Source organism: Trichophyton benhamiae (assembly GCF_000151125.1).
Source record: "Trichophyton benhamiae CBS 112371 chromosome Unknown contig01989.5, whole genome shotgun sequence".
Classification (NCBI taxonomy): Eukaryota; Fungi; Ascomycota; class Eurotiomycetes; order Onygenales; family Arthrodermataceae; genus Trichophyton; species Trichophyton benhamiae.
Window position 1 is genome coordinate 116,812 of NW_003315112.1, and position 21,716 is coordinate 138,527.

At 48.6% G+C, this 21,716-nt stretch overlaps 8 protein-coding genes across 8 annotated transcripts; 4 read left to right on the plus strand and 4 right to left on the minus strand.

Annotated features, from left to right (window-relative positions):
• Window positions 1-516: 516 nt before the first annotated feature.
• ARB_04750 (uncharacterized protein) lies at window positions 517-2,066 on the plus strand (the record flags this gene model as incomplete). The annotated part of the gene is made up of 2 exons (XM_003016415.1): window positions 517-1,980; window positions 2,034-2,066. 2 exons carry the CDS (start codon window positions 517-519, stop codon window positions 2,064-2,066), a joined length of 1,497 nt encoding a protein of 498 aa, XP_003016461.1.
• A 768-nt stretch (window positions 2,067-2,834) lies between these two features.
• ARB_04751 (class V chitinase, putative) lies at window positions 2,835-3,938 on the minus strand (the record flags this gene model as incomplete). Its single annotated transcript, XM_003016416.1, has 1 exon — window positions 2,835-3,938. One exon carries the CDS (start codon window positions 3,936-3,938, stop codon window positions 2,835-2,837), a length of 1,104 nt encoding a protein of 367 aa, XP_003016462.1.
• Window positions 3,939-4,127: 189 nt separating this feature from the next.
• On the minus strand, window positions 4,128-4,514 carry ARB_04752 (uncharacterized protein; the record flags this gene model as incomplete). The annotated part of the gene is made up of 1 exon (XM_003016417.1): window positions 4,128-4,514. The coding sequence occupies one exon, from the start codon at window positions 4,512-4,514 to the stop codon at window positions 4,128-4,130; it is 387 nt and encodes a 128-aa protein (XP_003016463.1).
• Window positions 4,515-5,278: 764 nt separating this feature from the next.
• Window positions 5,279-7,087, plus strand: ARB_04753 (flavin-binding monooxygenase, putative; the record flags this gene model as incomplete). Its single annotated transcript, XM_003016418.1, has 2 exons — window positions 5,279-5,519; window positions 5,649-7,087. 2 exons carry the CDS (start codon window positions 5,279-5,281, stop codon window positions 7,085-7,087), a joined length of 1,680 nt encoding a protein of 559 aa, XP_003016464.1.
• A 2,777-nt stretch (window positions 7,088-9,864) lies between these two features.
• Window positions 9,865-14,061, plus strand: ARB_04754 (uncharacterized protein; the record flags this gene model as incomplete). Its single annotated transcript, XM_003016419.1, has 9 exons — window positions 9,865-9,922; window positions 10,096-11,907; window positions 11,929-12,230; window positions 12,289-12,580; window positions 12,646-12,803; window positions 12,864-13,133; window positions 13,189-13,497; window positions 13,556-13,841; window positions 13,880-14,061. The coding sequence occupies 9 exons, from the start codon at window positions 9,865-9,867 to the stop codon at window positions 14,059-14,061; spliced, it is 3,669 nt and encodes a 1,222-aa protein (XP_003016465.1).
• A 3,059-nt stretch (window positions 14,062-17,120) lies between these two features.
• On the minus strand, window positions 17,121-17,974 carry ARB_04755 (thiamine pyrophosphokinase Thi80, putative; the record flags this gene model as incomplete). The annotated part of the gene is made up of 2 exons (XM_003016420.1): window positions 17,121-17,840; window positions 17,870-17,974. The coding sequence occupies 2 exons, from the start codon at window positions 17,972-17,974 to the stop codon at window positions 17,121-17,123; spliced, it is 825 nt and encodes a 274-aa protein (XP_003016466.1).
• A 624-nt stretch (window positions 17,975-18,598) lies between these two features.
• ARB_04756 (mitochondrial intermembrane space protein Mia40) lies at window positions 18,599-19,611 on the plus strand (the record flags this gene model as incomplete). The annotated part of the gene is made up of 3 exons (XM_003016421.1): window positions 18,599-18,806; window positions 18,879-19,290; window positions 19,353-19,611. 3 exons carry the CDS (start codon window positions 18,599-18,601, stop codon window positions 19,609-19,611), a joined length of 879 nt encoding a protein of 292 aa, XP_003016467.1.
• A 958-nt stretch (window positions 19,612-20,569) lies between these two features.
• ARB_04757 (uncharacterized protein) lies at window positions 20,570-21,640 on the minus strand (the record flags this gene model as incomplete). Its single annotated transcript, XM_003016422.1, has 2 exons — window positions 20,570-21,323; window positions 21,408-21,640. The coding sequence occupies 2 exons, from the start codon at window positions 21,638-21,640 to the stop codon at window positions 20,570-20,572; spliced, it is 987 nt and encodes a 328-aa protein (XP_003016468.1).
• Between the last annotated feature and the right edge of the window lie 76 nt (window positions 21,641-21,716).

A 21,716-nucleotide genomic window follows, 5' to 3' on the forward strand; every position in this document is an offset into this window, starting at 1 on the left:
ACCGCCTGGAGACATCTCGCTGACGGGCATTGCGGCGTGCGTTGCGTTGCTGGAGGGCGCTGTTCTGCAGCCGGACGTCGTGTGGTGTTTCACTTCGTCTTTCGCGCGGTATTACCGTCACGGGTCGTCCGTCCAGCCACCAAACGCGTCGCCTCCACCGTGTATACGTTTAATGACAGGCATCCTCCGGGGACCCTGACCGTGATCTTTTTCCCACACAATTCTTTTTACTCCTTTTTTCTGGTCTCGCGACCTCGAGGCGGCTCTGTTCTGACCACCGGCCACCGCAGAATTTCAAATAATCCCTCTGCTCTGCCCGCTCCGTCTCGCTTCTCTCGCTTGCCGCCGTGTCTAGTTTTTTTGTGTAATAAACAAAATACTTGATATCGTCTTTTCTGTCTCCACCCCATGAGCAAGAGAGAGAGCCCAAAATTCTTATGAACGATTCACGCCAGTGAAGGGTATCCAGAGCCGGTTTTGCAGCTGGTGGGCGTTGTCCCCTTTCTTCCTGTCAGCATGGACTCGTCTCCTCCGAGAAAGGTCCCCCAGGGGCAGTCTGCTGCGGGTGTGAAGCGTGCTGCATTGTTACCGCCGTTTGAGCCATGTTCGTCTCCGCCGCTCCCTCGACCAGCAAAGCGGAGGGTTCTCAAGGGCGAGGACTCGTTCTCGACGTATCCAACCCCCGTCCCAACTTCGTCAACTGCCATTCTAAGCTCGTCTCCCTCGCGTATCCCTCCTGCTCTTCAACGTACTCAGTCGGTCACCTCGGAACGCGCCCCTCTGTCAGACGTCCCGTGTGTAATGCTCGAGGAGGATGGCGAGCCCATTACCATGGGGAGATCGAGTGCTTCCTGCTCATATCAACTCTCGCCTAACCGTCTCATCTCGAGGGTCCACGTCAAGGCCTACTTCAAGCCTGCGAGCCACCCATTTGATAGGGATAAGATCGAGATTCTATGCATGGGCTGGAACGGTATCAAGCTGCACTGTCAGGGGAAAACCTATGAATTAGCCAAAGGAAAGACGTTTACTTCGGATATCAGGGATGCAGACGTGATGATCGATGTTCAGGACTCGCGTGTACTCGTTCAATGGCCACGTCCCGAACGAAAGGACTCAAATTCAGAACATACATGGGACGAATCGTCTCCTATTCGAAACGCAGACTCTCGTTCTCGTCACGGTTACTCGGAAAGCCCTCTCAAGTCTCGGGAAAGGCTACTGTCTCCTGTTTCTCCCTCCCCCGCCGTTCAATCCCTCGGTTCTGCCGATCCCTTGACATCCAGCCGCTCTGTACCCAATGCTGTTGTTGTCTATGAGGACGAACCCTCTCCCGTACGACCTAAAAAATCCACTACCGACCCCAAGTCTACCTCCCAAAGCACTGAGCGAGCCTCTATCTCGAGTGATGCCAATGCTAGAAACTCAATTTCTAGTAACCTAACAAAATCCGACGAGCTATCCGAACATGACGAAGAGAATGATCCAATCGTGTTTTCCTTCGGTCCATATGGAGAGAATCTCCTTCCTCGTATGGCTGCTGTCAATGCCAGAGATACCCCCACAGCTTCTCCCCACCAGAAACCCCTCAAACGCAGCGCTTCGGCTCGGGAATCATCATCTACAAAGGAGTCGACGGATTCATCCCGATCTGCAATTCAAAACCACATCATAAACCAACTAGCCTTCTCACGACTCTCTTCAACACCATTCTCAACTATTGTCAGCAATCTTCCTTCTGACCTTGTTGGTACCGGTTCGTCGAAGAAACCCAAGGTCTCCAATACTTTTATCAGATCCATCATTGAAGATACCAGATGCATTGGGACTGTTAACCGTAAAGGCAAAGATGCTGCGGGAAAACAATTGGAATGCGAGTATTACTATACCCCTGATCTCGATACAGACGAGATGAGAAAGCAAGCTGTTGTCAACGAACTACGAAAACCAGGACTACGGAACTGCAGGAAACAGCACAAGGTAATACACTCAATGCCACGTTCTATAATCGACATATTTCTAACTTTGTCTAGCAATACTTCTGGAAACGGCCCAAGACCCCATAAAAGTTGTCTACACTGCATTCCAGCATAAGGATGAGTTTTTACTGTTTCAGCAATTACCTCCAGTTATCCTCTCTTCAACAATGCCAACTAAAACTCCAAAAAAATTATTACCCATTTGGTCCCACGGGTTGCATCAGCGTAGCAGTGTGGAAGATTATTTACCCTGCTCCATGCGCGGAAGATGATGTATGACCAATAACGTCCTGACACTCTTCCCCCTTTATATCCCTTCCCGATTGTATTATGTTTAATTGATTTTCGAATTTCCTTTGTCTGGTTTCTCCTTTTTTTCCTTTTTTTTTTTTTTTTTTATCCTGGATGCCCCCAAAACAAACTCCCCCCCTAGATATTAGACATTCCCGCCGGCACTTGCCACCATTCTCACCTAGCCCCCTTTTGATGCCAATGAATAACATACCCAAACCCACCCTTGAAGTTGATGTTTTCTCCCCCTTTTTTCCTCTGCCATGCAGAAACATAACCCTGTTTAAAAAAAAAAACAAAAAACAAAAACATTGTTAATGAACTTACCTCTTACATGTCCCCCTCCCCTCTTCCCCCTCCTACCAACACCGCCAGATGTAAGTGTCAAAGCCCTGTGCAAAATATCCGATTACCAATACCTACCTTTTACCCACCCCTATATGGGTTATTTGTGTATCTCGGAGCTGTTAGGCTTTTTGTGTTAGGTTATTCAATCCAGTTCATTATGCATATCTATTTACCTACGGGAACCTAGCCCCCTTGTATCGTTTTTTACGTCCACGCTCATGGGAACCCGCTTCTCAAGTTGTCGTACTCACTCGTTGGGTAGTTCAGGTTATTCTCTCGCATCTCCAGCGCACCAGTGCCTCCGAATCCCTCTACGACCGTCTTAATCAAACTCCGTTCGTGGTCAACGGGATGGTCGCCACTTAGTTCCCACCACATTGCTCCGCCTAGCCCAACGCCTCTGATGTAGTCCACCTTCTTCCTGGTGATCAGCGGCGTATCGTAACTTATCATCTTTCTTTCACTGCCAGAATAACTCCAACTAGCACCTAGGTTCTCGTCATTGTACTCCTCGGCCCCGTCCTTGGGGAGAGCATGGTAATCCCAGATACCATTCTCCCAGGACCCTTCACCGACGCCCTGGAACGGTTTCCCGGGCCCATCTGTCTGTTCAAACGCCCGGCCGTACAGAGGCAGACCACAAATGATCTTTGCCGGGTGAACACCTCCAGCCATGTATGCACGGAGAGCAGCATCAATGGAGAACGTCGTGGAGGCAGGGTTATCCACGGACGGATAAAGGTTTGCCTGGTGTCCTGCGTTGCTGTCCCATCCACCTGCGAAATCGTAGCACATCATGTTCCAGAAGTCAAGGTATCGATCCATATCCGCCATACGGAGGACGGCATAGTTAGATGCTCCGCACGGCGCCGCAACGGTCAACAGCAGCCTACCGCCGTCTGGGCGTTGGACAACTTCAGCGGAGAACTTGTCTAGTTCGTATCTCACGGCTTCGAGGAGGAGAACGAAGTTGTACGCCTCAGTGTCATCCTTGGGATATTCCCAGTCAATGTCTATGCCGTCGAAGCCCAGGTTGGCTACCAGTTTAACAGCAGAGCGGGCGAAGGTCTCGCGGCCCTGGGGAGTGGATGCTGGCGCAGCGAAGTTGGAGGAATACGTCCAGCCGCCGATGGAGAGGAGGGTGTGGAAATGACGGTGCTGTTTCTTGAGGAGGAAGAGCTGCTTGATGCATCCGTAGACGTTGTTTCCGGTATCATTCCAGGAATCTTCGGGGTAGTGTTTCTCGAGGTCTGAGTAGGTGTCTGAGAGATAGCTATAGCCACGTATATAGTCAGCAGTGTAATAATCTATGGTGAACATTCGGCAGAGTCTCACTCACACTTCGCCTGTCTCTGGCCGCACATTCGCAAAGGAGTCTAAAGAGATCTATCAGCAGGTTTACTGAAGAGACACCAGCTAATACGTACAGAGAATATGGGTGAGGTGGCTCGCTGGGATATCCGCAGGCTGATAGTTGCGTCCGTAGATGCCCTACGCAGCACAGGAGCGTTAGAGCACATGGTTATCAACCCAGCAGAGGAGAAGCCAGACAAATATAGAGAGCAGACTCACCCAGTTTGTGAAGTATCCCACGGTCTTCAGGCCCTGTCTTCCGCCCTGGAAGGATGGCACAGCGGAGGCAACGTTGGCCACCCCCCGCGAGGCCTCGGCGGGCTCAGCGGACGCAGTGGGCGGCGGAGGGGCGGAAGCAGCAGCAGCATCAGCAGCGGGAGGAGCTCCGCCCGCCGCGCCAGGCAGGTTCAGGACCTGGCCGACCTGGATGACGGCGGGATCTGCGACTTGCGGGTTGGCTGCGATGAGGGCGTCGAGGGCGATGCCGTGGTCGTTGGCGATCTTCCACATGTAGTCGCCCTGCTGGACGGTGTACGTAGCCATTGCAGCGGTGATCAAGCAGCAACTATTGAGAATGCGACTGACGGCGATGTCTGCTTCGGCTCCTGGTCTTCCACTGTGTTTATTTACTGATAGAGGCCTCTTTCAAGCAGCCATCTGGATCTGTATTTCTAGTTATCCCACCACAGCCTCAGCCCCTGGCTAGTCAAGCGCTCCACCCCTGGTTATTAACAGCTAGTTAGTTAACGACGAGATAACGACAGCGACAGCGACAGCCGCAGGGCGACGGTTCAGCCACACGACAGCTCCTCGTCGGCTCCTCTCACTGCTGCGATAGCTAGTTAACATGCCAGAGTGACGCCACGCCGAAGATGGGCGCACGATCGAGATGTCGACCTCGCGATGGGCGCGGACAGAAAGTTGCGCCGATCTTCACAGGATGCGCAACCTCGGCTTGCACATGGAGTCGGTCCACAGCTTGCGATCTGGATTCTGGGGATGCGATGGGGACGAAGACGAGGAGCATCCGAAGTGTCGGCCGAGCAGCGATGGTTGCTGCTATATATATGGGATGAGGCAGGGCTTGTTGGACGAGGTTGTTGGCCGCAGAACAGCTGGTTAACTAGTTATAGCCCAGGATCAGCGTCGAGATGGCTTCAAAGGCAGTGTGGCAGGCGCCCGCGGGCAACAAGGGCTTCACAGACGCCGGGATAGTGATCATTGGCGGCGGTATCTCTGGTAAGAGGCCTTCTCTGGCGCTGCTCTGGCCATAGAGGATTTGCTAACGTGTCTTTGAAGGAATGTGCATGGCCATCAGCTTGCTCAAAAACAACATCCGCAACTTCGTTATACTGGAGAAAAGCGCTGGACTGGGCGGAACGTGGAAGGACAACAAGTATCCTGGATGCTGCTGTGACGGTATGGCTGTCTGCCTCTTGCCGGGTCGTTCTCTGCTGACTGTTTCTAGTCTTCTCGCATCTCTACAGTTTCTCGTTTGCGCAGAACCCCGACTGGACCAGGTTATATCCCTCGCAGGAAGAGATATTGGTACGGTTCACTGTTCCACTTAAGCATCTATGCATCAATTGTTAATCGGATATGCGTGACAGAACTACTTGAATGATGTCGGAGACAAGTACGGCCTACACAGATATATACGCTTCAGCTCTATGGTAGAGGAGTGCCGTTGGAACGAAGACGAGAAGAAGTGGAAGACCACAGTACACGTTGAAGGCGCTAAGGACTCTGAATTCGGGGAACGATATACCATCTCGTCAGATTTCCTCCTCTCCGCCGTTGGTCAGCTAAACTACCCGCATTATCCTTCTATCCCTGGCATCGATGACTTCAAGGGCAAGCTCATGCACTCGGCCCGATGGGACTGGAGCTACAACATCAAGGGCAAGAAGGTGGGCATCATTGGAAATGGTGAGTCTTCTTCTTCCATTATTCTGGTAGTTACCCCCTGGCATTGGCTTAGCTTACGGTGTATTATTATTATAGGCGCTACGGCTGCCCAAATCATACCGGAAATTGCGCCAGAAGTATCACACCTCACGGTCTTCCAGCGCACCCCGAACTGGGTTGCACCTCGCCACGATATGTCCATGACTCTGCCCATAAGATTCATGTTTAGATACGTACCTGGTGTCCTATCCAAGTTCCGTGCTCTTATAATGGATGTTCGTGAAAGCCTGTTTGCTTCCATCCTCAAGCCTGAATCTCAGGTATCTGGCTACCTGAAGAAAATCAGCGTGGCCATGATGAAGCGACAGCTAGCGAACAAGCCGGAGCTTTGGGAGAAACTGACTCCAAACTACCCCCCGGGCTGCAAACGTATCATCACCAGCGATGACTACTTCCCTGCTCTAGCCCGGGATAACGTCAGCCTTGAAACCGGCCATATTGATCGGATATCTGAATCCGGGATCGTGGCCGATGGCGTTGAACAAGAGTTCGATCTGATAATACTGGCCACTGGTTTCCGTACAGTTGAATTCATGCACCCTATAAAGGTGTACGGTGAGAACGGCCGATCGCTCTCTGATATTTGGAAAAACGGTGCTCGCGGCTTGTACGGCATTACCATCGAGTCCCTACCAAACTTCGCCATGCTGTACGGGCCCAACACCAATCTCGGCCACAGCTCCATCATTCTCATGGTCGAGGCACAGACACGTTACATCTTGAGTATGTTGACCACCGTTCTTCGGTCCAAGCAACGTGGCCGTACTCTCACCATCACACCCAAGGTCGATCGTATTGATGAATTCAACGAATCTCTGCAAAAGGACCTGGCTAAATCATCCTTTGCTCATCCAAACTGTACCAGTTGGTATAAGAACGAAGAAGGCTTGATTACTAACAACTGGTCCGGCAACGTATTGGACTATCAGAAGCTCTTGTCGAGAATCGACTGGACCGACTTCGATATGAAGGGAGACGACTCTGTCAAAGGCAGGACCTACACCCGCCTTGGTCGTGTCCGAGAGGAGTCGCTCATTGGACTCAAGACTCTATCTACCGCCGCTATTGCAGCCGCAGTTATCTATGGCGTGTCTCGTCGGTCACCCGATTTTTTCCCCGGGTTACTTAGATATCTTCACCTTTCTTGATTACTCTTTCAGATACCTATTTATTTTTTGTGATTTACGGCCTTTCTTCATTTGATGTAAAATTACGTTTGGTTTAGTTCGGTTGGATTCTACCAGGTAGAAATTTCATATCTATTCAACGAATTTTGGTTAAGTTCTTCCTGCCTAGTTGCATTTTTTTTTGAAGGCCCCTTTTCCTCCCGGAAAGAAACGATGGAAAACAATAACTACTCGTGATCAAACGCTGAAAATCATAGTGGAAGTCGATCGGAGATGATTGCAACGAAAAGGCCCCGCCTTGTTCCTTTCTCACTAAAGCCACCAATGTATAACTAACTTCAATGGCCCTCTCGTTCAGTGAAGCCCGTTTCTTTGCCCTTCACTAGGCCGGTCAATCTGCTTTGGAGCTTGTGTTTTTGCTCCTGTGCATCGAAGCTATACTGGCGAGATTTATGCTGGGGTCTCCACTCGCCTTGACGAAGCTGTGGACTCGATTCGGTGGATGAGACAGCTGACGAGGTGTGACCAGTGTTATGGTCGTGGACATTTGGAGCTTCAAAGCTGCCTATCTTAGGCTCGTGGTAGAGTTGGTTCGCTTGCTCTTCGGTGATCATGGTTGGGGTGATAGCGAGTCGATGATTGTGGACTTGATTCAATGCTCTTGAATTCAGATTTTAATGAGCACACGACATCAGGAGGCCGACAAGCGAGCTCGAGCTCTTATATAGCTATGGCATGTCGGACGAAAAGGCTGGGGCTTTTCACTTTCCCCCAATTATGAGATCATATTCAGGCTCGCAGTGGCACAAGAAATCTGCGGGAATAACCTGATCCAGCACCATTGATTGCAGGCCCAGGTACTGGTACAGGTACTTACAGGGAGTTTGCTTAACTTCTGCTGGTCTCGCTACGGACAACGCCAGCTGCACCACCCTTCAAAAATTGAAGCATGCTCCCAATGAAGATATTATTGGCGACAAATCTCGCTCTCGCCAGGGCTTTTTTAGACACGCCACCGACTTCGACTATACTAGCTGCGGTTATGCTCAGGGGGGGTAAAACGGCAACCTTAACTGTTCCGACTTTCTGCTCCAGAAAGGTACGTACAAGCCAGCGGAAACCAGATTAGTGTTTGCTGTCAATGCATAGAAGTAAAGTAGTTATGGAGACTTTGGGCGTCACCATCTGTGCACAGCCACGAGGTGATATCATGCCATGCAGAGTACGGCGTCAAGTCATCGAGCTTGTCTATTCTTCACCAATAGATGGTTAGAGCACTCTGTAGAAACACGCGTCTTACCTTTCGTGTTATGGCAACTGCTTGGAGGAGAAGTCTATCTGGCCACCACCAGGATAAATTCATAGGAATTGGACTCAAACTATTTCTAGAAACCAGGCAGGAAAGCCGAGATTTCGCCTATATTTTATCATCAATTTAGTACAGGTCTCCCTTGAAGGAATGTTTTTGACATCTGGGTCGTCTGAATCAGTCATACATCCATACCCTTTGGTACTGCTCGCGGTGACAGCCTGATTATAATGAAGCAGATTCAACTCAAGTATAAGAGCAAAAGATGCGGAGGGCGCACCGTAGTGGAGGGTCGCTGCATGCAGTGATAGCACCAAGAATATATCCCAGACAGCATGGGGTAATACCGTCCTATCACAAGGACGAACTGGAGGATATAAATTGGTCCATAAATGGCTGACGCAACTCGTTAGCTGTTGAAACTTTTGGCAGCTTATGCATCATGTATTTCTACTGCTGCTGATAAGAATAGATGAATGATGAACAAAACTTCGATGTCGTCGCTTTTTGCCCTTTTGGGCCTGAGAGGGTGGCATGGCCGCTTTAGTGCTCGTGGTAGGGCTGTTAAAGCGGCCAGCGGCTGATTGATTCCATGTTGACTCTCTGTAGTTTTGTATTTTTATCCACATAAATCAACTAGAACTATACAAATCTCGTTATCTCCAGCCTCAGCCCTGTAACACTAGCAACAAGAACAACCTGGGTTGGTGCTCCGGAAAATAATGACACTAGTCAGTGCTCCAAGTGGTTAGCTAGGTAGTCTTTGCCAGGTATCGCAGCAGAGGCCAAAGTAGTCATCCTGAGGATTTGGAAGCCCACAGAGAAGTTGGTTGGCTTTCCGCCGCGAAGCTAACCCAGTGATTACCAACTGACCATCTAGCTACTTCACAATTCCAGCAGATTTATTGTTGTTGTCGTTTTTTCTATATCTGTGATTTTATCGGAGTTTCAGCTAGTGGCTGACTAAGACCTAGCTTACTAAGAGAAAGCTGACTAAGACTGTGCTGACTAATAATGTTACTGTAGCAAAAATAGAAGCGAAAAATATTTAATAATGAGGAATTTTGGTTAATATTTTCAATCTGGATGGCGGTAGAACTAATGCGTATCCACGCCCTGGTAGCCGCTGTATAAATCAATATAGTAGTTATGGGTGGGTTGTGAGCATGTGGGCAAAGTGCAGGAATAGCCCATTATTGTAGCTAATTTGTGTGTCCAGCCGGTGACCTCACCCAAAAGTGTTGCCGCCAAACTCACTAACTAGTAGTTAATCTGGACCACCGACAGGTTCCATTCCATCTTCCAGCCTACTCACGCTCTGGACTCCGGAATTGCCTACCTCTCTCTCAGCTTGCTGTTCGCTCAGATCTTTTTGCCTAATGTGGCACATAACTCTCGCGTTTCGTTTCCTTCCACGTATCTTTGAAGAGCCGGGGAACCTCGTTGTACTGTTACCAGGGCGGGATCTAAGCATCTGTGGGCGGAGACCATGGAGCGCGCAAGAAAGAGTACGCTGAATCTTGACGGCGTCTCGCCGTATCTGGCAGGCATTATTACGAGATCATAGCTAATCTATCGTCACAGGAGAGCTCCGGGATCTAAACGCGCTCGTTTGGGCGGGAGAGACAGGTATCGTCATATCGTCCTATCCGAAGCTTGGAGGGCCGCTCTTATACCAACGCCAGGTGCTAACTTGAAACTCGATGCTGGATTATTACAGATGTCTTTGAAGTTAGCAAATCTCTAGATTCTTCGCTGAAGAAGAACACGGCCTTTATCAAACGACTTCGCACAGGAATCACTGCCGCAGGCCTCCCCACATTCATAACCGATGTTCGCTCGCTTTCGCTTCATAAATACCTCTCAGAAATCATATCGGCTTTTTATGAGGGTCTCTGCAAGCTCAAGACACCGGGAGAAATCGCCGCTGGTGTTGAAATTGCCAGCGCAATCCACCAGCGTTTTGGCCCGGATGAGTTTACCAAACGACTGGCGTGGAACTTGGGCCGCGGCCTTACCTCGCCGGATAAGGCACAGCTCAAAGCCTGGACGCCAGAGGTCCGTGAAAGGGAAGAAAAGGAACGTCTATCCCGGCACAGGGTTCTCCTCCGTGTCGTAACAGAGTTCTGGCTTGTTGGGCTGCTTCGGAGTTTAGACGATGTAGAGAGACCGGATGATTCTATGCCCAAGTGCAAGGACTCGGTGCCAACTTTGGGTGGGAAAGGTGCTGATGGAAGCTCTAAGCCTCGCCAGTCTCAGTCCGCGAAACCGAACCAGGACAGGGATGAAGAACCGTTCCCCCTTGAGGTTTTAAAGGATTTGCTTGGCTACGATCGAGAACACGTCAATTTGCCCTTGGCTCTACTATTCGCTAGAACGTATAGCTGGGACATATTGGGAATTAAGACACTCGAGGAGGGAAGAAAGACGGTAGAGACAAATGGAACCACTACAGATACCTCCAAGGAAGCACAGGGTGGTACATCCGGGGATGAAGCCGGTACAAACACAGCTCAGCTTGATGACCCTCCTCTCGTACCCGAGAAGCTCCAAACGCGGTTTAAAAATGTGTTAAACAGATACCTTGAAGATGTGAAGAAGCATGTTAGTCGGGACCAAAAGGCTCTTGCAAACCAGAGTCGCCGAAATGCAGAGGCATACGTGAAAAGCGGCGAGATCCTCGAGGATCGGCAATCTAATTTCGAGAAACAGACAAAGGCACACGAGAAATTGGTGTCCAATACCCAATCACTATGTGAGATTTTGGGCGTTGAAATGCCTGACTTGGCTGAAAAAGATGCGTCTGATGGCACAATGAGTGGCAGCATAGGCCTTGTAAAGACTGGCGAATACCTTCGTGGTCAAGGTGAAGGGGCTGGTATCTGGGAAGATGAGGAAGAGAGACGCTTCTACGAGAATCTAGCAGATTTCAAGGGAAAAGTCCCCGCTGTGCTCTTGGAAGACGGAAAGAAGAAGAAAGCAGACGGAGATGACCAGCCTAAAATGAAACCTGATTCGGAAGGACAAAATGGAACTGCAGCCCCTGAAGGCACCAGCAAGCCAGATTCACAAGCAGGTGATTCCAGTGCGCGGGAACCAGAAGAGTCCGGTACCACTATTGTCAACAAGTCAGTTGGAGCTCAAGTCGATGCTCTGCTTTCTAAGCTTCCTGAGCTGGCCAACAAGGAAGCTGTTGATCAATTAGCTCTGGATTTTTGTTTCTTGAACTCGAAGGCCTCTCGAAACCGACTTGTCAAAGCTGTTCAAGAAGTGCCGAAGGGCCGTTCCGATCTCTTACCTCTCTATGCTCGCCTTGTTGCTACTCTAGGCCAGTATCTTCCCGATGTTCCTCAGGGCCTAATCACGTATCTGGACGACGAATTCCGCAGCCTTCAACGCCGCAAGCAAAAAGAATTCCTGGGTCAAGTTCGTACAAGCAACATCAGATACCTGGCTGAGCTCACTAAATTCGGCGTCGTTCCTGAACACGTTATATTTCATTGCTTCAAAGTCAGCCTGGACGAATTTTCCCGTATGAACATCGAGATCATAGGAAATTTGTTGGAAAACTGCGGTCGGTATCTCCTCAGAAACCCCGAGACAGCTCCCCGAATGGCATCGTTCTTAGAAACACTTGGACGAAAGAAATCTGCCCAGCACCTTGGACAACAGGAACGAATGATTATTGAAAATGCCATGTACTACGTCGATCCTCCACCGCGACCAGCCATTCAGCAAAAGGAGCGTACACCAATGGAGCTGTATATTCGAAAGCTGATATATCTGGATATGAACAAGCGGAACTACACTAAGATTTTAAAGGCTATTCGCAAGTTACACTGGGAGGAACCCGAGGCAAGCTGCTACTTTTATCCATCATTCTACTTCTTTAAGGATATTAACTTGGTCTTAGGTTGTCAACATCCTCGAGCGTATATTCAGCAAACCAGGAAAAATTAAGTACGGAAATATTCATCTACTTGCAATTATCATCAGCGCACTATATCGCTACCACCAGTCTTTTGTGATTGGCGTTATCGACAATGTCCTTGAGAGAATCACCGTCGGTCTAGAGAACAATGATTTCAAATTCAATCAGTCACGGATTTCAGAGGTCAAGTATTTGGGAGAACTCTATAATTACAAGATGGTTGACTCACCAGTGATCTTCGATACCCTCTACCGTATTGTTACTTATGGACACGGTAAGCTGGCCAAGGCCCTACTAGATTATAAGTGCCCTTTATACTTTGCTGATGCTTGGAATCAGAGGGTGGAACACCATCTCCGGGAAAAATAAACCCCCTTGATATGCCAGATGATTATTTCCGTATTCGTCTGGTGTGCACCATACTAGATACCTGCGGTGTTTGTTTCGACCGAGGAAGTGCGAAGAAGAAACTTGACTTTTTCTTAACATTTTTCCAGGTACATACCCAAGATTTCGGCCAAATGGTGGAATGCCACACTAACTAATGGGAATTTAAGTACTATCTACATACCAAGGATCCTATACCTATGGATGTTGATTTTGTCATCCAAGACACATTTGCCTTGACTCGACCACAGTGGAAGTTCGCTGCTGACTTTACAGAAGCTACCAAACTGTTTGCGGAGGCGGTTGCACAGAACTACCAAGTGCAAGAGACTGACAAAGCTCCAGAACCAGAGGATGAGGCAGAGAGCTCATCATCTGATGAAGATATTGAAGATGACGCGGCTCCTGATATCGAAGAGGTCTCTACTGACGAGGCAGAGGTATGCCCTTCTCGAAGCCTGCTTCATTACTGTCAAGCTAACCTCTATTTTATAGGTTACCGCTAATGAGCCAGATGATGAAAATGAATCCGAGTCAGAAGAAGAGCAGATATTTGTATCTCGTCAAGAGGAAGAGCGTGATCCTGAAGCTGAAGCTGAATTTGACAGAGCCTTCGAGAAGATGGTATCTGAAAGTGTAGAATCCCGAAAATTCGAGCGCAAAACGATGTTCGACGTCCCCCTGCCCATGAGACGTGCAAATCCCCGCGAACCTGCTCCAGTTGAAGAGACCAAAGAACCATCCCCTACGCCTTCCAGCACGATGCCCTTCTCCCTCATGACCAAGCGTGGAAACCGCCAGCAGGTATGCGCAAATTCTAAATGAACGTTCCCGAGCTATGTTGCTAACTTTGAGTGTTAAGACACGCACTATCGACCTCCCTTCGGACTCCAGTTTTGCAGTTGCAATGAAGACCCAGCAACAAGCAGAGCGCGAGGAGCAACAACGAATAAAAAATCTGGTTCTCAATTATGATCTTGGTGACGACAATGATAGCAATGATGGTGATAGCAACAGTTCCCCAACCCACCACTTTATTCTACGACCAAACACCAATGCTAAAGGCTCACTCAAAGGTTCCGACAAGCGAACGTCATCGCACCGCGATTCAAGAAATGATAAATCAGCCCGGAGTGGATTCCGTGCTCGTAAATTACAACTGAGCGACGTTGACTGGTATGATTAGTGATTTATAACCATGGCACCAATTGCACTAAGAAAATCAAAACTCCCATACCTCCAATCAAAAAAGAAAAGGAGCCAAATATACGGCAGTCGAAATTTTTTGGATATCAAAGTGCTAATTTACTTGCTGTGCGTTTGGCCTTGAATGGCCTTGCGCTCAATAAATTTGTCTTTAGGACTTGATACGCTTTCCCAAACGATCATCGAGTTTACATGACTTATCCCCATTTCACATTGATGATACTCCATCAGTCAAGCCTTGGGCCCGTCGACATAGCTATCTCCATGCCTTTCTATGCATTCATGGCCGGGAAACGATTCGAAACCGCCCGAATGATCGACAACCAACATTCGAAGCATGTGACGATAAGTGGCTACTGTGGTTGACATGGTAATAAGAGTGCAAAATTGGCCCCTCAATGCAGACTAAGCAGGTTTCACTGCCGTTTACGGTGTAAACTTGGTTCCTGCTGATATCCCTATCAAAGGGGGCCCAGGGATATGCTATCAGTGCGCTACTACTGGCAGTAATGACAAGAAATAACAGATGTTATATTTCTTTGTGCATTCTTCTATTTTATCGACCTGCAGTCCCTGGCCTTTGATGTCATATCATTTGGCTTCTAATTGCAAACATCCCCCGTCAAAAGAAGTTTTAGGAAAGCCACTTTCCCTGAGCCATGGTATACTAGAGAGCCTAGAAAATCCATGAAACAAAAAAACCGGACAAGGGCATTCCCGAAACAATCGTTACTTTCTGTTATACAAGCAGATATGCCTACCAGCGAGTCTAATAATAATACTGTGAACAATTTTAGTAATAATGGCATGAGCCAATCTACCTATTACTACAGAAGATAATTTCTGATAGTTGAAATCATTTCGTCTTCCATGTAATCTTCCCAGCGCACTCGAACAGCCAATCTATCCAAACCTGGCCCGAGATTTCCGAAACGTAAGGGTTGCGGTCTGGTATTCGCTCTTTGTAGGTAATGAGATGGCTCGTATCCACGCTGGCCATCTATGTCTTTCCATATCTCCTCGCGTGTTCTCTTTTCAACTGGTGCAGAATCTAGCGAACTTAAGCGCCAGAGGCTCTTGTGGCAGCTAAGCATCTCCAGTCGGTAAATGAGGGGAGAAGGGCACATTTCGAAGTAACCAAAAAAGTCGAAAATGAACGGGTCCAGGACTCGGTGAGAACGTATCCTTCGTCTAGTGTTATATTCCACAAAGTAGAGGCGCCTTAAAGCAGGTGCATGAGCCAGTACGCTCCATACTGTACTCTAAATGTAGTAAACTAAACGTAAGTATGCACACGATAAAGGCTTAAAGGAATAATTGGATAGTGACAAATGTACCTGGATTTTTCTGAGCAAGGGAATTCCCAGCTCCTCTAACTTAGGGCATGCTGCAATCAGTAGGTGAAGGTTTCTGACGAAGAGCCCAGTGTCAGTTACAAATTCCATAATCATAAGTACCCTAAGATTCGAGAAGTAGAAGCCGAGAGTTCCAAAATCCGCGGATTGCGGGCCACTCATGAGATAAAGCTCCTCAAGTGAGTTAAAGGGCCGGAGATAACTCACAGCCCTTGTTACGTAGATATTGGTTTTAAGCCTTTTCAGGGTAACACCCCTCGACTGCAAATAAGCCCAAGGAGAAGGATAATGCACACCAAAGTTGAGTGAATGGATGAGGGAAAAGTTCTTGATAGCAGTGAAATCAAAGACCTGAGCCCATTCCTCGATAACTAGGTGATTGCAAAGTAGGATTTCCAGTGTATGTAGGCGAACAAAGCCATCAGTTTTTGAGATTTTTGAGAGACCCCTTGTTACTGAAAGAAGGAGGTCTCGAGAAGAGGCGGCAGGGGTATTATACATTCGGGGCAGAGGCCTAGAAGAATCACCCTCTTTGATAAGCCCAAGCCTGAGGACTCTAATTGTCCCTCGTACTTCCACCAGGATTTTCGATATGTCGTTTAGGCTTCGAGCATAGGGTATTCCAAATATTGATAGCTCTTTCAAACACTTAAATGATGCGTGACGTAGCTCAGGGTACGCATCTGATAAGACCTTATCTTTTCGGGCATTTGAAAGAGGTCTGGGATAGAGATAAGTGAAAGCTTTGACATTCCCCTGAAGCTTGAAGACCTCTTTGGTGGGGTATATGCAATCGGCCGTCCAACTTTGAGAGATAAGAATAAAACCCTTCTATTAGCACGGTGGAGAATGGAATAGGGTCATACCCTGCCAGGGGTAAATCTCACCAGAAACTCTGCAATTTCTTCGCCTTAGTGAATAGGGTCGACAGTATGTCGTGTAATTGAATGCGTTCCGAGTTCAACCGAGCCACATCCGGTTCGGTTGATTGGTTTCCGCCAACACTCGGGAAGCTCCCGTAGGAATTTCCGCGAGCGCCCCTTACCGCAATCTTCCTAACCCATTCAGCCTGTCCCAATCTATTACGAGCTATACTTCGAAGGCAGTTTAACCATGGAGGCTCCTTAGTATCCAAATATTCCCCGGGTTCGTCTCCAGGTGGAATAACAAGGTTAATATATCTGTAAAGGATGGGCACTGTCAGTGAATTCGAACATCGGCAAGTTAGACAAAGAGAGACTAGGTCAGAGCGTGAATGTATCTGTTTTATGGTTAGTGGTGCGAGATCTATCAATCATGGGATAAAGAGCGCAATAAAAACATACAAACGATGCTATCTCTAAGTATAACTCATAAGGAAGATATAGCAGGGATCTTGTGAAGGGTACCGAATCCATTTTGGTTCTCCGACTTCAAGGAATCCAATGACATAGGTGAGGGTGGTTATAGCTATAGAAACCAAGCACCAACAGATGATGCGATATCGTTGACACCATGCGCCGGAGCCAGCTTTCACATGCGGGCTCTCATCCGGAGGTTGGAATCCAAAGCAAGAAGGACCGTTGGAGGTTGTAAGGTTCTTTCCGCGGTTCGAAAGAGTATATCAACAAAACGTTTATTTTGAACCGACCGTAGGGATATAGAGCCTCATCAAACATGGTAAAAGCAATCTAGATTGGACGGGAATCCTCAAACGAAGGGATCTGAGCATCAAAGGCAAATTCCCTAAGCAAGATACCCTGGTACATCAATGGTGCAGGGGGCTCAACACTGCATATGTACTATGAGCGGAAGGCATGGGGATTGCCGGATCGACTAAGCCCTCGACCGGTAATAAAAGTGTTTCGAATCCTTGAGAGCATAATTTCATCTGGAAAAGTTTGATACATCTAGTTTCAAGCTCGGCGCTAGCTCCACGGTAAAGAGTACTGGGGCCGAAGTTTCGACCTTAACCAAGTCTGCTCTGATATGGTTGCTCGTACTTAAATTACCACCGAATTCCGTTTTCCAATCACTCACATCCCATTCGAGGCCCTGTGTGGATATTATCGACGGACCTCCGATGGGGATAATTCCTATATTTTCCGAGAAATAAGCTTGCTGGTCTGCATTGTTTGTTTGACGACCACTTAGCCCAGAGCCGGCTTCTTTCTCTTCCCCAAAATACGAGCCGCCAAAGGTCTGTATTACGTTGTTCCCCGGGCGTAGGAAAAAGGAGATGCTCTCCTCAGAGATCAGATATAATTCACCATTTGGCCGTCTGATCTGTTCCGAAGCAGATGTAGTAGTACAGAATAGGTGGTGGATTTGGGCAAATCCTTGGTCAACACGCCCACCTAATCCGCCAAATATGACAACATCTAGAGCTTTGGATGAACTATTAGAGTGGCTGCCGGAACCATTATCGCTATGCTGGCAGGTGGTATTGACAATATCACTGCAGTTATCTGCAAGATAACTAAGACATTTCATAAAATCCGTTGAATATTGGTCTGGGTTCTCAATAATAGGTACTTCCATGCCCTGGTAGTGTTTTCGAACATCCGGGTGAATAGAATCAAGATCTCCAACGATAGCATTGGGAAGCTGTTCGAGCAGTTAGATATGGCACATACGATACCCGCCAAAGAGAAAAATACACATATCATATGGAGATAACATATATTTTTGATAACTTGAGTAATCCATACCTCAGTTTTCTCCAGACTAAGCCTTTTCATGACATGATAATACCGGTTTGCCCCACCATCCGCGCAGATGGTAAAACATGCTATCAAACCCAGTTAGCTTTCACCAAGAGGAATCTCTGCATTACATCCTGAGATATTGGGTGAGCTGGGAGGTACCAGCATCTCACCGTACCATGTCTTTTTAGTAGCCTCAAGGCGTTATGATTGACAGGTTGGTTTAGAATTAGCAGAGCGAATGGTGCCGGCGGAAGCGAGTCCTCAAAAAACCGAGCAGGATGCCATTCCATCGTATTTAAACCAATCTCTCAAACTCGCGGCTGAATAAATATCAAAAATTGGGTATCTCAAGTGTATTTTGTCTTTGTAACATCGCTTCAAAATATCTACTGGATGCTCTGCGGCCCGGCGGTTTGATATTGCCTAAAAGGGACCGGGACCTCCGGCAAATGTTTATCCGAGAATCTTACATAATCACCAATTTTCGCTCGCTCTTGATTAACAATCTTGAAGACGACGAGACGAAGACGACGATATCAAAAGCACTCTAAGCCGAGTCCCCAACTCGCTCTCAATTCAATGAGTTTATTTTATATTTGATTTCCCATCTCCTAGCCTGTTAGATTAATTTCCTTTTGTTCCCCCCCTCTCTTCACCATGTTCCGATCCGCGTCTAGGACACTGCTCCGTGGTACACCCGCTACACAACAACTACGATTTGCGCAAAGCCGAAGATGGATTAGCGATGCATCGTCGCCAGTACAGAAGAAGCAGGGATGGAGAAGTACGGTGGTGAGATGGGGTCTTGCCGCTGGTGCTGTTTACTACTACAACACAAGCCCCATATTTGCCGAAGAACCTCCCCGTAAGTCCATGCCTGGCAGGTGTTAGATAAAATATCAATCGGTGGATTGGCTGACATTGATGGCAATGGTAGTCGAGATTGCTCCCGGATCCCAATATAAGACGCAAGATACAGCTGTTTCGCAAACAATTGAGTCTCTAGAGGCGGCGAAAAAGACCAAGCCTAAAGCACGACCCGCTCCTGTCACTTCGGAAGTTAAGAAGACATCGCCTGAGGAGACATCGATAGGTGCCGCTGCTGAGACTGGTGCTCCTATTTCCGGGGGCGAACAACCGCCTGTTCCTGCCGCAGGTGATGCTGAGCAGGAGGGCGAGGAAGGCCAAGAGGCGGCGTTTAACCCGGAAACCGGCGAGATCAACTGGGACTGCCCTTGCCTAGGCGGCATGGCCCATGGGCCTTGTGGAGAGGACTTCCGGGCCGCATTTTCATGCTTCGTGTACTCCCAGGAGGAACCCAAGGGAATGGACTGCATTGACAAATTCAAGTACGTATTCACTGTCGCGACTCACATAGTAGGTAGGATAAGTGCTAATTGGTGCTATCTAGGGCCATGCAAGATTGCTTTAGACAACACCCCGACGTCTATGGAAATGAACTCGACGACGAAGAAGTTGATGCGCAATTAGACGAACACATTGCTTCGGAGAAACAGGCTGAGCAGAAGGCGTCTTCGGAATCGTCTGAGGCTGCGCCTGCTGCTGTCCTGGAACCCTCGCAGTCAGAGTCCACATCCAGCAAGGATAAGCTGCAGGAGGCCGTCTCAAAGGAACTAGAAGCCATCCAATCGAAGGCCTCTAAGGAGTAAACTGGACCAACGATCCGAGGCCGTTGCCAAGTATCAAATTTTTTTGGCCCCAGATACATACCTTCGCTACATGCCGTTTTGGTGAGGAGCGTAACTGGAGGGAAAGCTGTGCGTATCTATCTAGATGGAGACTCGGTCGACGGTGTAAAACAGCGCGTACTGTACAACTAGATATATAAAAGAGCGGAAACGAATAGATTATTTCATGTATTATAATAAATACTACTTACTTTGAAAAGGGGGTACTTAACTGTTTTGCATCATAACCGTTTCGTCGAGGAATAAATATCATAGGAAGTTATCGTGACGGTCAAAATCAACATCTCCCCCGCAAGCTATATTCAGAGGGCAGGACAAAACACGAGTAAGTAGCATTGAGTCAGAGTCCTAGAGATGAAAGGGGGCTAAACACCGAGCCAAACCAATAATCAAAACGCAGCCAATACATAAACCGACCTATAGGGCAAGGTAAGACAGGGGAGGGAATAGAGGAATAGGAGAGGGCAGTAGGGTACGGGAGGGAATAGGGAAGAAGGTACACCAAGGGGGAGGTGGATGCGGGATTATATATATAACAATAGTCAAGCCGGTTTCTCCGTCTATTCGGCAAGGACCAGCATCATGTAGATAGGGCAAGGCAAGGGAGAGAGACAGACATCAAGAAGGGAAAAGCAGAGAACCGATTTAACCCGTTTCCAACGAAGACAAGAAAAGAGCGATAACGCAAAGCAACCAGAACCAGCAGAGCATGTGAAGACGCCGTGAATCAAGGGGAACGGGGAAGAGATGGGGGGAGGGGGATAAAAGTCGATTCGAGGAAGTGTATAGATGCACCGACATATCTAGCGATTGTCAAGGGCGAGCTAGCAGCCCTGATTTGACCAGAAACCCAATCGATTCCGGGGATGCATTCAACTTTGAGTCAGGAGAGGCGGAAGAAAACAGCCTGTCCTGTTTCTTACTTTCTCAAGATGGCTTCGTACAGGCTTCCTAGCGTGCAGATGGCAGAGCCAGTGAGTAGGCCCTGCAATCCCCATGGAACAGCACTGACAACTTTCAAAACAGAATTCTGACTGAACAGGTTCCAGAAGTTGAACCCACTCCCGTACACGATGGAGGCAATCAAGGCTTTTGCCACGTTGAACACCAAGGGATCACCGCAGACCTTTCCCTTGTCCTGAGCCGCAGCTACAGCTGCGGATCGACGTGTGGTGGGAGAGGCGGACTGGCTCATCTTAAGGTTGATGTCGAAGAAGTACGCGATAATAGACGGCAGGACAACGCTGGTGGAAGCCCAGAGCAACAGGGGAGACCAGAAGGCCGGCTGGAAAGTGTTGAACAGATCTGGTATATTGTGGGTGCAGGCAGAGGTGTTCAGGGCCTCGATGGCAGGGAAAGTGAACTTCCTCCAGGGCATGATGGCACTGATTACGCTGGACAGCTCAAGAATAAGGATTAAGGTCTGGATGGTTGAGGTGCTGCTGAGCAACGAACGCAGACTGTGCGTCCGCTCGGTCATGCCAGACTGGTCCCATGCTTCGGATACAGACTTGCGGACTCTGGTGGTCTGTCTGTCAATCGCGTCCGTTACCACTGCCGGAGAGGGTGGTAAGGAAGGGAACTTGATGGCTGGACGCGAGGGGGTCTGAGTGGCAACCGGAGCCGGCTCGGGTGCAGGAGAAGACTTGGGCGAAGACTCATCCGACTCATCCCTACAGCTTGTTAGTATCTATCTATCTAGCTAGCTAGCTCGCCGGCTGTCGATGCCGTTTTCAGGGTAAGATATAAACACGCACGTTGCTTCGACTTCTTCCTTTGGCTTGACGGATCGTCTACGCGTCGAGCGCTTGACTGAGCTGGAGCCGTCGAACGAAGTCACCTCGGCCTTTGGCTCCTTTTTAATCGGCGATCCACGCGGCGGCCGGGCCAGTCTCTCGTAGTAATCGCTCAGCTTCGACTCGCTGGCGAGACGGTTCTTGTTCTGCGACAGATGGGAGTCCAGCGCAGCTTCGAGCTCGGTCTTCTTCATGTCCGCGAAACTACAGCAAAGTCAGCATCAGAACGGCCTCACAGGGTAAACACCAGCTCCCTCCATACGCCGACGG